We start from the raw sequence: 13,316 nt of genomic DNA, 5'->3' as shown, positions 1-13,316 counted from the left end.
CTTTAGGACAAATTTTCCCTGTTTCCTTCAAGCAGCCAAATACAGCAAGCAGGCAGAAACATTTTTCCTAAATGTCAGTGGTGGATGTGGATCCAGCAGTCTGGTTCTGTTTCAAAGGCTGTGGATTAATGGATATGGCATTACCATAAGAGAGCAGAGAAAAATTACAGGTTTCCTATTGCCCTGTGATAACCTCCACTGTATTTTAGGCTCTTGCAGCACCAATGCCCAGTTCTGCTCTTGGATGCTGGGAGTATGTGTGCTGGGTATTAAATTTTTTTGCCTGGAACATTTTTGCACAAACCACAGTCAGATCTGTGACTCTGTTAGAGTTGTAAATTGCTTGCTTTTGTGAAAAGCCTTGAGACTGTGGGCTGCATAATTTGGGAGGACATTGGCAGCCTGGCGCAGATGTCAATATGTGGAGATGTTCATTTGAGCAGAATCTATTCCCTGGTTTACAATTGGAATTCAAAATCTGTTTTAAATTTAAACTTTGTAGAACAAAAGAAAAATCATTTGATGATGTGACAGTCACACTCCATTGTTTCAGGTCTCCTTCTTGCGTTCACAACGTCATAAAGCTTTCTTAGCTTTTGATTCTTTGTAGCTTTAAATAAATCTGCCCAACAGACCACAGAGAGTTACTTTATCCTACTGCATGCTATTCCTTTTGGGATCTAGCTGTACCCTATCCTTGCTTCTGTAGGATTTAGCTTTGGCACAGCCCTCAGCAGGTGCAGCTGGCTTTAGTTCAGTGATCCAGTGATTGAACTGCTGCGCTGTTAATGATGCCTACAAAATTAATAAAGTTCATGAGTTTCGGTTAATTTCTGAGCACTTGGGATGAATGGAGCAGATCCTTTTGCTTTGGAATTGACAACAAAGCTGCCATTCACCTCAGGATGCCCCAGCCAGGGGTTCTCTGCCTTTCAAGCTGGTGGCTGACTCATTTTCCAGGCTAACTAATCTTGTACCAGCCCTGTGGAATGGAAGGTCATGTAGAAATGCCTTATGGGCTCACTTTTCAGGAAAAAAAAAAAGTTTCTTAGAAACTTTTAGTTGATAGGACTTACCTATCAACCTATACTTAAAATAGGGATGACTTCCACAAGACAACTGCAGTTAAGGAGTAAACCCCAGGATTATTTTCATAGCAGGTGCTGTCCCAGGCAGGGCAGGATCTCTGCAGATTTGGGAATCCTATCTGTGCTGGCTTTATCCCTTTTGGAGTGTGGGATATATGTCAACAAAGAAAGGACCAAAGTCTGAAGCTCTGGTGACTCCTAAGTAGTTGTGGAGAAGTTTTTTGTGACTTTTATCTTTTAGATACATTTTTATGCTGATAACTTAGAGCATGCAGTAATTCCCATTTTCAATTAATGTATTTGATTTCCTTCTCTCCAAGAAATACAACAGAGTGAAAGAAAATACTCAGAATGGGCAGATAATGTGGGAAGAGTTGGACAGAAACAAATTTTGATCACTTGAGTGATCACAACATTTTGGGAATTACAAGTGTGTGTTCACAGCCTCTCTGTGTTTTTAAGACTGCTGAGATTCTGGTTATGCAGGACTTCAGCACATCCAGTCAGTCCTCAGCAAGAAACTCATAGGAAACTCTAAATATAATCATTTTCCTGTTGAAAATCTGGTTTAAATAAAATAAAAATTTTCCATGCACAACGGTTGGTTTTTGGTTTTGTTTTTTTTTCAGTAGGAATATTCTAAGCAAAACTTTTTGTTCTGAACAGAGAAAGGAAATCCTTCATTTCATTGTGCTGAGAATATGCTAGAGGAAAAGTGTCTCCAAACTCATGGTATTTCAGACTGGCTACATATGGCTTGTGCTACTGAGGGGTTCCATCTATGGCTCCTCAAATCCTGTAGTGGATCAGGCAGTCAGGAGAGGGCTGTTCCCTCTGGGATTGCCTCTTCTCTGCCCCTTTTAACTCAGCTGATCCTGGGAGTAAACTAAGAGGAGCTTTTGCTCAACCCATCTGGTTTATCCAGCTTCAGCCAGCACAAGTCTGGTGTTTATGACCAAATAATTGGGGCAATGCTGCCAAATAGGAAAAAATGAATATACCATGGTACATATCAGTACTGTTTCTGTTTAATGTCTGCCCTTCATCTCATCAAACTTAGGAGTTCTGTGAAATATAAAATTTTCTCATAGTTGAGGCTTTATTTGTAGGTGTACTGATTTGTTTCCTCAGGTGGTTCTTTCCCACCTGAAAGTGTCTTTCTGGACAGAGTTTTCCCATGTTAGGAGTGATGCTATCCCCTTTTCAGGGTGATGCTCTGAAGGAGAATTTCTGAGCGATTTCCTATAAAGTTATTATGTATATGTATAAATATAAATACATATAATATACATGTATACCATTGGCTTCAGCAGTGACAAGCCATGAATGAGGTGGTCTCTCTGCATGTGCACAGAGCTCTCTGGGACATACAGACTGAGCACCTCATCAGGTGAGGGGCAGGGCTTTGAGTTCAGCCCATCCAGGTGCTTCTGAAGCGTGTGGTGATGTTAATCCATCATGGCCATCACAAAGAAATCCTTTCCTTTGAACGGTTATCTAAGAGAGCAGAATGCCTTTCTGCTGTATGACACTTTCTCTTTGATATTAGGGGTTTGTATGAAGCCATATTGTTCCATTAAACACCTACTTTTTGAGAGGCAGCAAGAGTGGAAGAAAGAGATTGAATCCCAGAGAAGTGTAAATGCTCAGACTGTGTTTAAAACAAGCATTTTGAGTTTCTTGCTGTGGCCATGAAAATAAAACCTGCCAACATAATGTGTTAGTGTTTTAGCTCAGATCTGAGATTGGTTTTCATACCAGAACTTAAGGATCTGCCAGCCAGTACATTTGGGAAGAGTTGTCTTTCCCACTTCATTTTCCACACTGTGCTAAAAATCCAACCAGAACTGCTCTGTTTGTCCTTGTTCTGTGAGCATTTTGCATTTATGAATCTCCAGGATGTGTTCAGTGCAGCCATATCCTGCCAGAGAGCTGGGATCTGCTGGAATTCTGTGGATTGGCAGGGGGGATGTCTCCCCATCCCCAGTGATTCCATGGGCCTGTGTGTGTGCTGTGGTGTTCCACAGAGGGAGCTGTGTGGGACAGCAGGCCCCTGGTTAAAACATGTTCTTTGGAGCCTTTCTCAGGGTGTGGCATTAGTTCAGAGCTTCAATCTAATTAGAAAAAGACATATTCGGTTTTGATGATAATTTGTTATGATTTGGTATTTCCCATATTTGGGAAAACTTGATGCATTGTTTTTCGCTCTTTATGTCTAAATTTTTCCTGAACTGATGAAGTGCTTTTTATTTCAAATACCCTGTCTTTATTTTTCCTTTTAATGAGAGGTTTGAAGCAATTTGGGGAAAATGTTTATTTTTTCCCAGTATTTTCTTCAGCCTAGAATTTATTTATTCACCCAGTTTTTGTCAAAGGTCCTAATTAGATTTTTGTGTCTGGCTTTTAAATCCTTGGAAATTGGAATTCCTTATATCAACATTGCCATTGCTGTAGTTACAGGTCATGTGTTTTTTCTGTTTTCAAACCAGACATTGAGTTGAGATTGTGTGGTCTGTTCTTAAACTATTAAGAAGAAAAAAAAAGGCGGTCAGGGTGTCAGAAATGTTTTAAGAGTAATCCTGACATAATCTCTGCATTTATTGACTCCATTTATTTATAAGCATATAAATACTTAACTAATGTCTTTTTCCCCCCAAAATATGTCATGGTAATTGTTCTCTTGCAGCAAAGAGCAACCAACACACCTTTACAACCAATGGGATGTGAATGACTATCACTTGTCCTCTGGTAAAAACTCCAGTACAACAGGATGGAACGAAACATAAGGCATTTAAAAGACACATTTCTGTCCCAGAGGAGAAAGTGGGAGTTTAGAGAGTCCATGTAACCACCCCATCTTCTGCTCAGTGTCACATGAGAGGATGTTGCTTCTTGTTGTAACCCCCCCAAAACATGAAATACTTATCCCAGATAGTTTTCCAGCTGTGTGTAAAGACTTTTGCTGTTTTTCTTTGTCTGCAGTATCAGTGGCTATTTTGATTTTGATACTCTAATTTTGATTTGCAGATAGGAAATAAAAATAACTTTTCTTTTTCTGCTCAAGGCCAGATTGGATGGGACTTGGAGCAACCTGGGGTAGTGCAAGGTGTCCCTGCCCATGGTAAGGGGTTGGAACAAGATGAGTTTTAAGGTCCCTTCCAGCCCAACTCATTCTGTGATTCATATTTCAGTGCCTGGATAATATTCTTGGATGAAAGGGAAGATTTCCTTTTACTCCAAAAAATAATGTTGAAGAGAGAAATTTTATTTGGTTTTTACTTATGCAAAACTGCAAGAAAAAGTCAAATGCTTCAGTAAAACTGAGCTTGCTTTGAAGACACATGTTCAAATTGTACCATCCTAATAAAGAGAATATGTCTGTGTAAGCTCACCTTGGCTAAACATGAGTCACAAATAAGCTGTCTTGTAAAACATCAAAGAAAATCCACCTCTGAGCAGGGTTTCTCTTTGAGAACAGTTATGATGATGTGCTTCCCCAAGATGCATCTGAGCTGTCTTGCACTTGCTGGTACTGTGGTATTCCCAGGACTGCACAGAGCTGCAGTTTTCAGTGGTATTTAGCATCTTTAATACCTTTTAGTTGACTGACTTTTCAAGCACAGTTTAATATTGATCGTTGGAGATGATTCTTAGTGCTCAGACAGAAAACAGCCCATGTAATACTAAATCATCAGGAATATTGTTCGTACTTTGGGGAAGAATAAGGTCAGGGATATTGATAAAAACCATTCTGTGTGTTAGGACGAACTTTGCTGTGAGTGTTCTTGTCCTCTGTGTCCTTCTGCTCCTGCCTGTGCCCCTTGCTGCTGTCCTGGCTCAGCAGAGTTTAACATCAGCTTCTCAGAAATCAGACTTGAGCATCTGTCCCCATCATCCAGATCTCCTGGGAACTGCAGTTCAGTTGTGAGAGAAGGAACACGAGTTTTCCTAAGGACAGGCTGTGTGCAGAGCAGCCATTTAGGCTGGAGGAGCAGCACTCTGAGCTGCCTGCTCCAGAGCTGCTGTGCTCCTGCCCTGCTCTCCCCCAGGCACATGCACAGCCTGTTATTTGACTGATTTATGCAGTGAAGTGGCCAGACCAGGAGTTGTTTCAGCAGAGAAGAATCTTAAACACAAGGTCCTTTTAAGGTCCTCAAGACATGCACTCCAAACAGTAACCAGTTTTTTTTTTCTTTTAATGTGAGCATTCTGCTGGAGTTTTTGACCAGTGGAGAAGAGATCCTTTTGCAGGAATTGTTTCTAGTCACAAGTTTGAACCCAAACGTGTTCCTTTGCCTGACTCTGTGCCTATATTGTCTCTTTTTTAGGTCTCTCTGTACAGTAGTGTGCAAGTGGACATACACGCCAGATAGAGGTTGGGATGACAGTTTCTGGAAAATGATTGGTTTGGAAGATTTGGTGAAGGATAAGTATGAAAAAATAGGTATATCAGGGTTGGGTTTTAATGTACATACATGTTCATATTAATAAATATACATATACATTCACATCAATAAATATATACTCATATTCATTAATATGCATATATATTTATATTAAGAAACATACATATTTATTCATATTAACAAACATACATATTTATTCATAGTAATAAAAAAGCTTTATGTGTATATATAAAAAAGATATAAATATAGATATAAATATAGAGAGAGATGAAGCTTTGAGCAACCTGGTCTAGTGGAACATGTCCCTGCCCGTGGCAAGGGTGTGGAATGAGATGAGCTTTAAGGTCCTCCCAACCCAACCCATTCTCTGATTCTATGAATAAAAGATATATACATATAAAAAGATATTTTGCTGTATTATCATGAATGTCAGCAGCTTCAAATGGGTTGCTGAGATGCCCATAGGGAACAGATTTCCTAAGTGCATTTTTTATTTTGCATTGTTGTGAGAAACTGTGTTTAAATTTTTTATCTCCTACCCTGGAAGGTCTTTCTGTACTGCTCAGTCTCAACAATAGAGGAGTAAAAAGGAGCCCCAGCAGCTGATGACATGAAGGACACAGTCGATGTGGGGTATATTGGATGGCAGGCTACAAAAAAAGCTACAATATAGTAATTTTTTAGCTGTTACTGATAGTATGGTTTGTGACCTGTACCCATCTCCCTTATAGTAATTTAAAAAAAAAGTGCTACTTCTGCTTGTTGTTATCTTTAAAATTTTTTTTTCGCTCTCAGACCCAAGTTTAATTAGAATAGTAGCCTTGCTAATAGCAGTTCCTACAGCAGATATTCATTAAAAGTCCATAATGTTAATATACCAGAAAATTTCCAGGATAACTTTATTAGACTTTCCCTGTTAACTTAATGGACTTTTAATGGATGTCCTAAGCAGACATGTCATTAACAAGAATATTACCAGACATGAATTAAAATATGCTCATTCATCAAAGTTAATTATCTGAAATTTCCTTTGATTTTTTTTTTAATGTCGAGCACTTTGAACAAGTTTATGCAGCAGTTTAAATGCAGCAACATGAAATGGAAATGGTGGAGGAAGGATTGTAGTGAAAAGAAATGTAATGAAATCTATAAACTTTTCTGATCATCACATAATCTGTTATCACTCATTTCTGGGTTATCAGAAAATGGTACTTGAAAGCTTCCTTGAATAGATTTCAGCTTTTCCCCTGCAAAGGAAACTGCTTATGCAGAGGTACAAAACCTACCAGGAGAATGAGGCTTTCAGCTTCCTGAGGTTTTGGGTTGAATACAGTCCTTACAACATCTGTCACTTGTGGCTTTTAGCAAATCTTCAACAAGTTAAAATAAGACTTGCAATAAATACATGTTTTTACCAGAAAATTGAATGTCTTGCCAGCTGGTGGTCTCGTGGAAGGGTATTTTAAAAATAAATTATTTATGAAGTGCAAGCTAAGGCTTGAATACAATATTTATGCAATGCACTTCAAGGACAGTGCAAAGCAATTTGCCATTTTAAGTAACAACATGCATGTTTTAAATGATAAAGTAGTCATTAATAAAAGGGGCCTTTTGTTGTGATGGGAGCCTCATAACACTGGCCTATATATGGCTCAACATTCATTAAGAGAGAAACCATCAATTCCCAGTATCAGGCTTCCATGTTAGTTAAAACACAACGTTTACAAAATAAACCAGTAAGTTATCTTCTGTTGATATGGTTCTTGCAAGGCAAAAGTGTTTCTTGTGAGTTACTGATGGAATTGTCTAGTTCCATGAAAGACTATGGGATTTTTTTAAAAGAAAGGAACCATAGAATCCCTGAGAGGGTCTTGGCTGGAGTTGGAGAAGCCCAGTCTGACCTCCAAAACTGCACCAAACCTTAGGGCAGAACTTGTAGCTTGTGCTCACCTTGAGGAACCCTTCGGATTTCAGATTCTGGGGCTGATTCCCTCAGGTGAATCCACAGCATAAGACAATTTCTATTTGCATAATAATGCTGAAACCTGGCTTTAGGGAGAATATGAGCTTATTTTCCTGACCATTTGTCTAACCCTGCCTTTTTTAAAAGGGAAGGTGTTGTTTTTGTTATTGTTAGCAGTGTGATAACATCACAGAAAGCAGGAGAGTGTCCTTCATCCCTGTGTCTGTGCAGAGGGCTTGAGGAGCTCGCTGCACCAGCGTGGAACCCAGACAGGCACCACTCCATTCCTTTGGGTTTCTCTCCTGCCTTGTCCTTCTTGGAGTTTCTTGGAAGGGTGTAGCTTCAGAAGGAGTCAAAGCAAAGCGCTTCACCCTGCCCAGGAGCTGCTCCATGGTGGTGTGTGCCAGGGAAGTGCTTTGCTTTCTGCCACCCTGAAATCTTACCAGTGTCCCTGGGTGTAGAGGAATGGGAATGGTGTTCCAATGAGGGCTGGGGGCTTTGCTTCTTTTCAGGTGTTCAGTGGTGTTGGATTTGAGCACTCTGAATCAGCTTAGCTTTCCTCAAGTTAATCAGGACAGGGTAGATCCACCTTCCAGGAAGGTGATACTCAGCCCCTGAGCAAACTGCAGCTGGAATGGTCCTGGGTGGTGGGAGATTGCTTCCCACACATCCCATGGTGTCAGCAGCGGTGGTGAGGCACCATCCCTGCCACCACAGCATCACACCTTGCACCAGCTCAGCTCAAGCTGTGTTTACAGCAGTGCTGCCCACAGGGGAACAGCCTCAGCTGCTGGAAGTGCAACCCATTTCCCAAGGGAAGGCCTCCCTGGACAGTGTGTGCCTCCAGGAGGAGCATCAGAGCCTGCCACGGCTGACAGGGAAGGATGGGAAGCAGGGCACTGAGCTGCCCTGCAGATAAAGGAGCTCAAACTTGTCAGATAACCCAGGTAGGAGGAGGGTGAGGGGAGGTTGTACATGCTCAAAACCTCCTCTTGAAATGAAAACAAAACCAAAAACCTGACAGGGCTGAAGTAATTCTGGTGGAATTTCCTCTTCTGTTCTCAAGCTACTCTAAGCTCGTGTCTGTCTGCTCAAGGTTTGTTTAGCTCAAAGGCAAGGATGTATTTTAGTGCCTGCACGTTCCCCTTGTAAAGAGATATAATGGCCTTTTTCTTATGTATCTCTTCTAAAAGATAACAAGGCTTTGAATTATCATTTCTTTTAACCAAAGCAAAATGTCACAAGATAAAATTAGAAAAAATTTTCTGACTGTAACAAAAATAAATACAAAGTTTACCAGTTTAAAATATGCAGAAAAGCTATGTTTGTTTTGTTGGTTTTGGGTTTTTTTTCAATGTCTACTGAAATCATTACTGTTTCCAATCAGAGGGAACCAAAGATGAATAGCTACAAACAGATTTTTTTTCATTTGGAAGTATCTTTAACTTTCATGTCACTGGAAATTCTTATGCACATTACCCAAGAACAACTTCTTGAAGGTACATATTTCTTTATTCTGGTAAATACGCTTTTAAGCATCACTTTTAAAGCTCCTTGCCCTTTAAAATACATTTACTGTAATCAGAGTGCTGTGGTTCCAGGGAGTAAACTCCTCTTGGTTTCAGTTTAACTTAACACATGACCTTGTTGATAAGGGTGACCCTCACATCTGACCTTTAGGATCTTCCACAAACCTTTCCCACATCAGGGCGTGGGTTCACATCTGAAAACTCCCAGGCCTTTGACATTTTCTGTTTCTCAGAGCAGACTAACCTTTCAGGGAATCCACATAACAAGTTGTTTGTGATCCCTTCTGTACATCAGGAATTTACTGATCAGGCTTATGAAGGTAAAGAGTCTTTATCTGGAGATACTGAAAAATTTATTGATCCCGTTAATTTGCTCACCAAGAGAGTGGAAGATGACTTGTATTCAAACCACTCTGAAAGTGTTGTGTACTAGAGGCATTAGCAGTTATCTGCTGTGGTAAAAGCACATGATGAGTATCTCTTTGTGGTATTATAAAACCTAGAAAGACATTAACAATTCTTTTAAAATTTCATGTACTATAGAGCTCCTAGGGTACTGGAGCGTACATTCCATTTGGAGAAAAATGTCTGATAAATTTTCACCACAGCTTTCTACTTCAGGGCCTACTTAAGGGACCAAATAATGATTTTTTTAAAATTGAATGGTAATATTTCATACCAGGTCTTTTTTGGGTTGAAGATGGTGGCTTAGTGTGAGAGAGTGTTGTGGGTGCTGCAGGATATGTTCTACTGATCTTACAGGTTTTGTAGCTTTTGTAAAGGGCAATTTGTCACCTTCTTTTATCTGTGCAGGAGCAGCAAACTGACATCAATGAAGTAGCTGAAGTTTTGCTTGATTTGCTTTAGTGTACAATTGGAAGAAGTCTTTCATTTTTGATTTGGGGGTGATGGTGGCATAAGGAAGAACAGCCTGTGCTCCTTATACATCTCTTTACTTAAATCCTATTCTGCATCTTTTTCCCACTCATCCTTCTTTACCACCTTCAAGAAGAATGTTTTCAATTTTCCACAAACTGCCCCTTTCTTCCTCCAGTAGGATTTCTGCTTTTGGTTTGTTTGTTTGTTTTTTATTTAATTTTGTTTTGTTTTTGTTTGGGTTTAGGTTTTTTTGTTTTGGTTGTTGTTGTTATTTTAATTTTTGCACAGTGTTTTCAATTAAGAAGAGTTTGACCTGACTCTAACCTGGATTTCTGGTTAGTGACCTTCACTCACTTCCATCAGTTTACCAGTTGATCACCTTTCCTCTTCCAACACTCTGCCTGTGCTTTAATGTATGGCCCCAACACTTTAGAAGCCCATTTTTAACTCTCTCCTTAATTCCAGGACTTTGGGGACTGCAGGCTTGATGTTTTTATGGGCCTGGACACTTACATATGCCATTTTTGAATGTCCTGAAAAGATGGATCTGTGTAATTGGAAGACTGGATGTTCTTTTCTAATGCTCTTTCATTTGAAGTATTTATTAATAACATAGAAACAAGAAAACTTATTTTTATATCAATAGTTTCATTCCTGCATGTGCCACTGAATCCTTCCATATACAAGGCTAGTAATGGCATTGAATATCTCACTTTTTACACGTTAAATAGAGTGTGCTTAGGTTCTCTGGTTTGTCAGTAGTTAGCTCTAATACTTGGATATTCTCTTAATTTATTTACATTTAGGCTGAAAATGGGTGATTCAGTGCAGGGTGGGAGAATATGGTCAATCTGAACTCAGTGCCACAGCAGCTGTGGAGGGAATGGTCAATCCATTTGTTCTGCCAGTTTTCCCTGTTTTTTCCAAGGTCTTTGATGCCAGATGCTCTGGAGCATATGAGGGATTTCCTTGAAGGCTGAGAGAAAGGGATGATGATTTTTATTTATTTTTTTTAGGACAGCTTGTAGCTGCCAGTTCTTCATAAAGCTGGATTGAAGCAATAAGCTTTAAACACTGTACTTTGCAAATGGTAGAGAATAATAAGTAAAAGGATTCTCTGGGATGGGATGCCTTTATCTTTCTTTCCCTGGTCTTTTGCTATCCCCAATAAATTACAACACACTGCAATTTCAAACAAAATTAAAAGGATGAATCAGAGGATATTTACACTTACATGCTGTCAAAATCCGTGGAATTTACAAGTGAATAGTGTTCCAAATATGCTAACATTTTTCTGGCTTCCTGTCATTTCAGTCTGTCCAAGAGCTGTAGCAACTGCAAAGGAGCTGAAACTGGCACAGTGCAAAGAGGTTTTTGGGTGTCTCCTTCCTGAGAGCTCGAGGCACTATTTCATAATATATGATTCAGCAGGAAGAAGTTGGGCTTTTCCTTAGAAAACCTCCACACTCCTGTGATTTCTGTTTTACTTTACACTTTTTCCATCTTGAGATCACTGAATCACTCGAATCATTTGGATTAGAAGGGCCATCCTGAAATGATCAGAGCAGGCTCACCTACAGAAGTTTGTCCAGGGCTGTGTCCTGTTTAGTTTTAAGTATTTCCAAAGGTGGAGATTCTGAAATCTGCAGCCTGTTCCAGTGTCCTAACCACTTCTCCCCAATAAAACCTTTTTTTTTTAGTTTGGTTTAAATGTAATTTCCTGTATTTCAGTTTGTGCTTGTCACACTTGTAGTGTCACTGGGGGCCACTGAGAAGAGTCTTTCTCCCTGATCTCTACTCCCTTCCTCCCATCAGATATTGATAAACTCATGAATAAAATCTTCTCCCTCCACCTCCAAGCCTTCTCCTTGCTGTCCAGTCTGCAATACTCTTCCTTTTTCCAATAACTGTTCTTGAACAGGCTGAGCTGAGCTCAGGTGGCTCAGGTTTCTCCAGGATGTTTCCTGGGTGACATTTTCCATTCCTCTTCCACCAGGAAAGGAACCATCATTCACCCTGCTTATCATCAACTTGAGTCCTGCTGGCAGGTTGTTCCTTTCCACTTCTCCTCCTCTCTGCTCTAAGAAGTGAGGAGTACTGTGTGCTGTCCCTCCATCCCTCATAGCTTAGAAAACTCTTGTAAAAGTTTAGGTCTTTTAAAAAATAGCAATAAAGTAATATTCCACTGTCCACTCATAGAGTTCTGGTCTCAGACTCTGCCTGCCTGAGGAATTATATTTGCTTCTACTCTGGCAACACTGGGGACTTGGAAACTTTTGAGTATGAAAACTAGGAGCTTCTTCACTGAATTTGTGGTTTTAAATTTCATAGAAGTTTTGAGTAAACTTGGGCCTATGGTAATTGTTCAATATTTAAATTTCTGAGGTGTTATTCTCCTTCCTTATTTTTCATACTCTTCCAAAAAAAACAAAAACAAAACCAAACAAAAAAAAAACCAAACAAAAAAAAAAAAAACCCAAAAAACAAAAAACACAATGCTCAAAATAGTTCTGAGTTATTCCTTCTTTTTTTTTCTTTTTTACCTGACTCTTCCTCTCCCTCGTCTCAATTTGTTATTCATCTTCTTTTTTTTGGCTTCAGCCTCCTGTTGAGATAACTTTTAAAACAGTGCTGTCTGCTTTATGAGTCAGGATTCACAAAATCAGAAGGGCTATTTCAAACAATTTGCTAGCTTCCTTCAAGTCAGAGGCTGTTGGACTCCTTAAAATTAATGTTTAAGTAGTTTAAAGTATATCTTAGAACCAATCTTGATTTTATAATTTCCTGTGATGGAGAGCCCACTTCAGACTGAAAGGTTGTTGATTGTTAGTTGCTGTCTCAAAATTAATGAATTAATTAAAGAACACTTGATTTTTCATCTCATTTAACTTCCTACTCCTGCCTGGCAGACCGTAGGGCCACGCTTGACCTGCACAGACTCAAATTTCCTATGATCAAGGAAAACACTGAGGTTTCCCCCAAAACTCTTGGGTGAACTGTCATACTTCTCAATCCTTGTAATTGTTTTTCTGGCTCATTTCTGAACTCCTTTAGTTTACAGTGCATCAGTATCCTCTCAGTATGGCTATCAAAACTGGATACTGTGTGAACATTGTGGGGAATAAGTTTGGCTGAAAGATTTAAAAGTGTCCTTTCAGTAACTGATGAGATTATTTTTGGTCTGGCATTTATTTCAGTTCAGAAAAAGGGATAATTATTTATTCTAAGAGTAGTCGCTATCATGTGAGTTGTTAAAAAAAACATCCAGTAAAAAAAAGTATGTTAGGTAATAATGCATGATTAATACAAGCTAAATTGCCTTTACAGTCTTAGCAATGTACTGTACCAGAGCAGAGCAACTGTCCTGCCATCTGCATGTATTTTTGTATCTAGAGAGACTCTGAGGAATATTGTGCTGTAAAGAGAGAAAGAAATGTCAATTACCAGCCTA

At 39.4% G+C, this 13,316-nt stretch overlaps 1 protein-coding gene across 6 annotated transcripts in view; it reads left to right on the top strand.

Moving 5' to 3' along the window:
• Nucleotides 1-13,316, top strand: part of FGGY (FGGY carbohydrate kinase domain containing) — a 127,957-nt gene that overhangs the window by 42,576 nt on the left and 72,065 nt on the right. For all 6 annotated transcript variants that reach the window (XM_041421739.1, XM_041421735.1, XM_041421737.1 and 3 more), the window contains one exon: nt 5,417-5,532. In XM_041421739.1, the coding sequence (XP_041277673.1) occupies nt 5,417-5,532 (116 nt within the window). The remainder of the gene's footprint in view (nt 1-5,416; nt 5,533-13,316) is intronic.

This window comes from Onychostruthus taczanowskii, unplaced genomic scaffold (genome assembly GCF_017590055.1).
Source record: "Onychostruthus taczanowskii isolate IOZ18803 unplaced genomic scaffold, ASM1759005v1 scaffold7, whole genome shotgun sequence".
In the NCBI taxonomy this organism is placed as follows: Eukaryota; Metazoa; Chordata; class Aves; order Passeriformes; family Passeridae; genus Onychostruthus; species Onychostruthus taczanowskii.
Note: the sequence above shows the minus strand (reverse complement) of the source record. Positions and strands in the feature narration are given on the sequence as shown.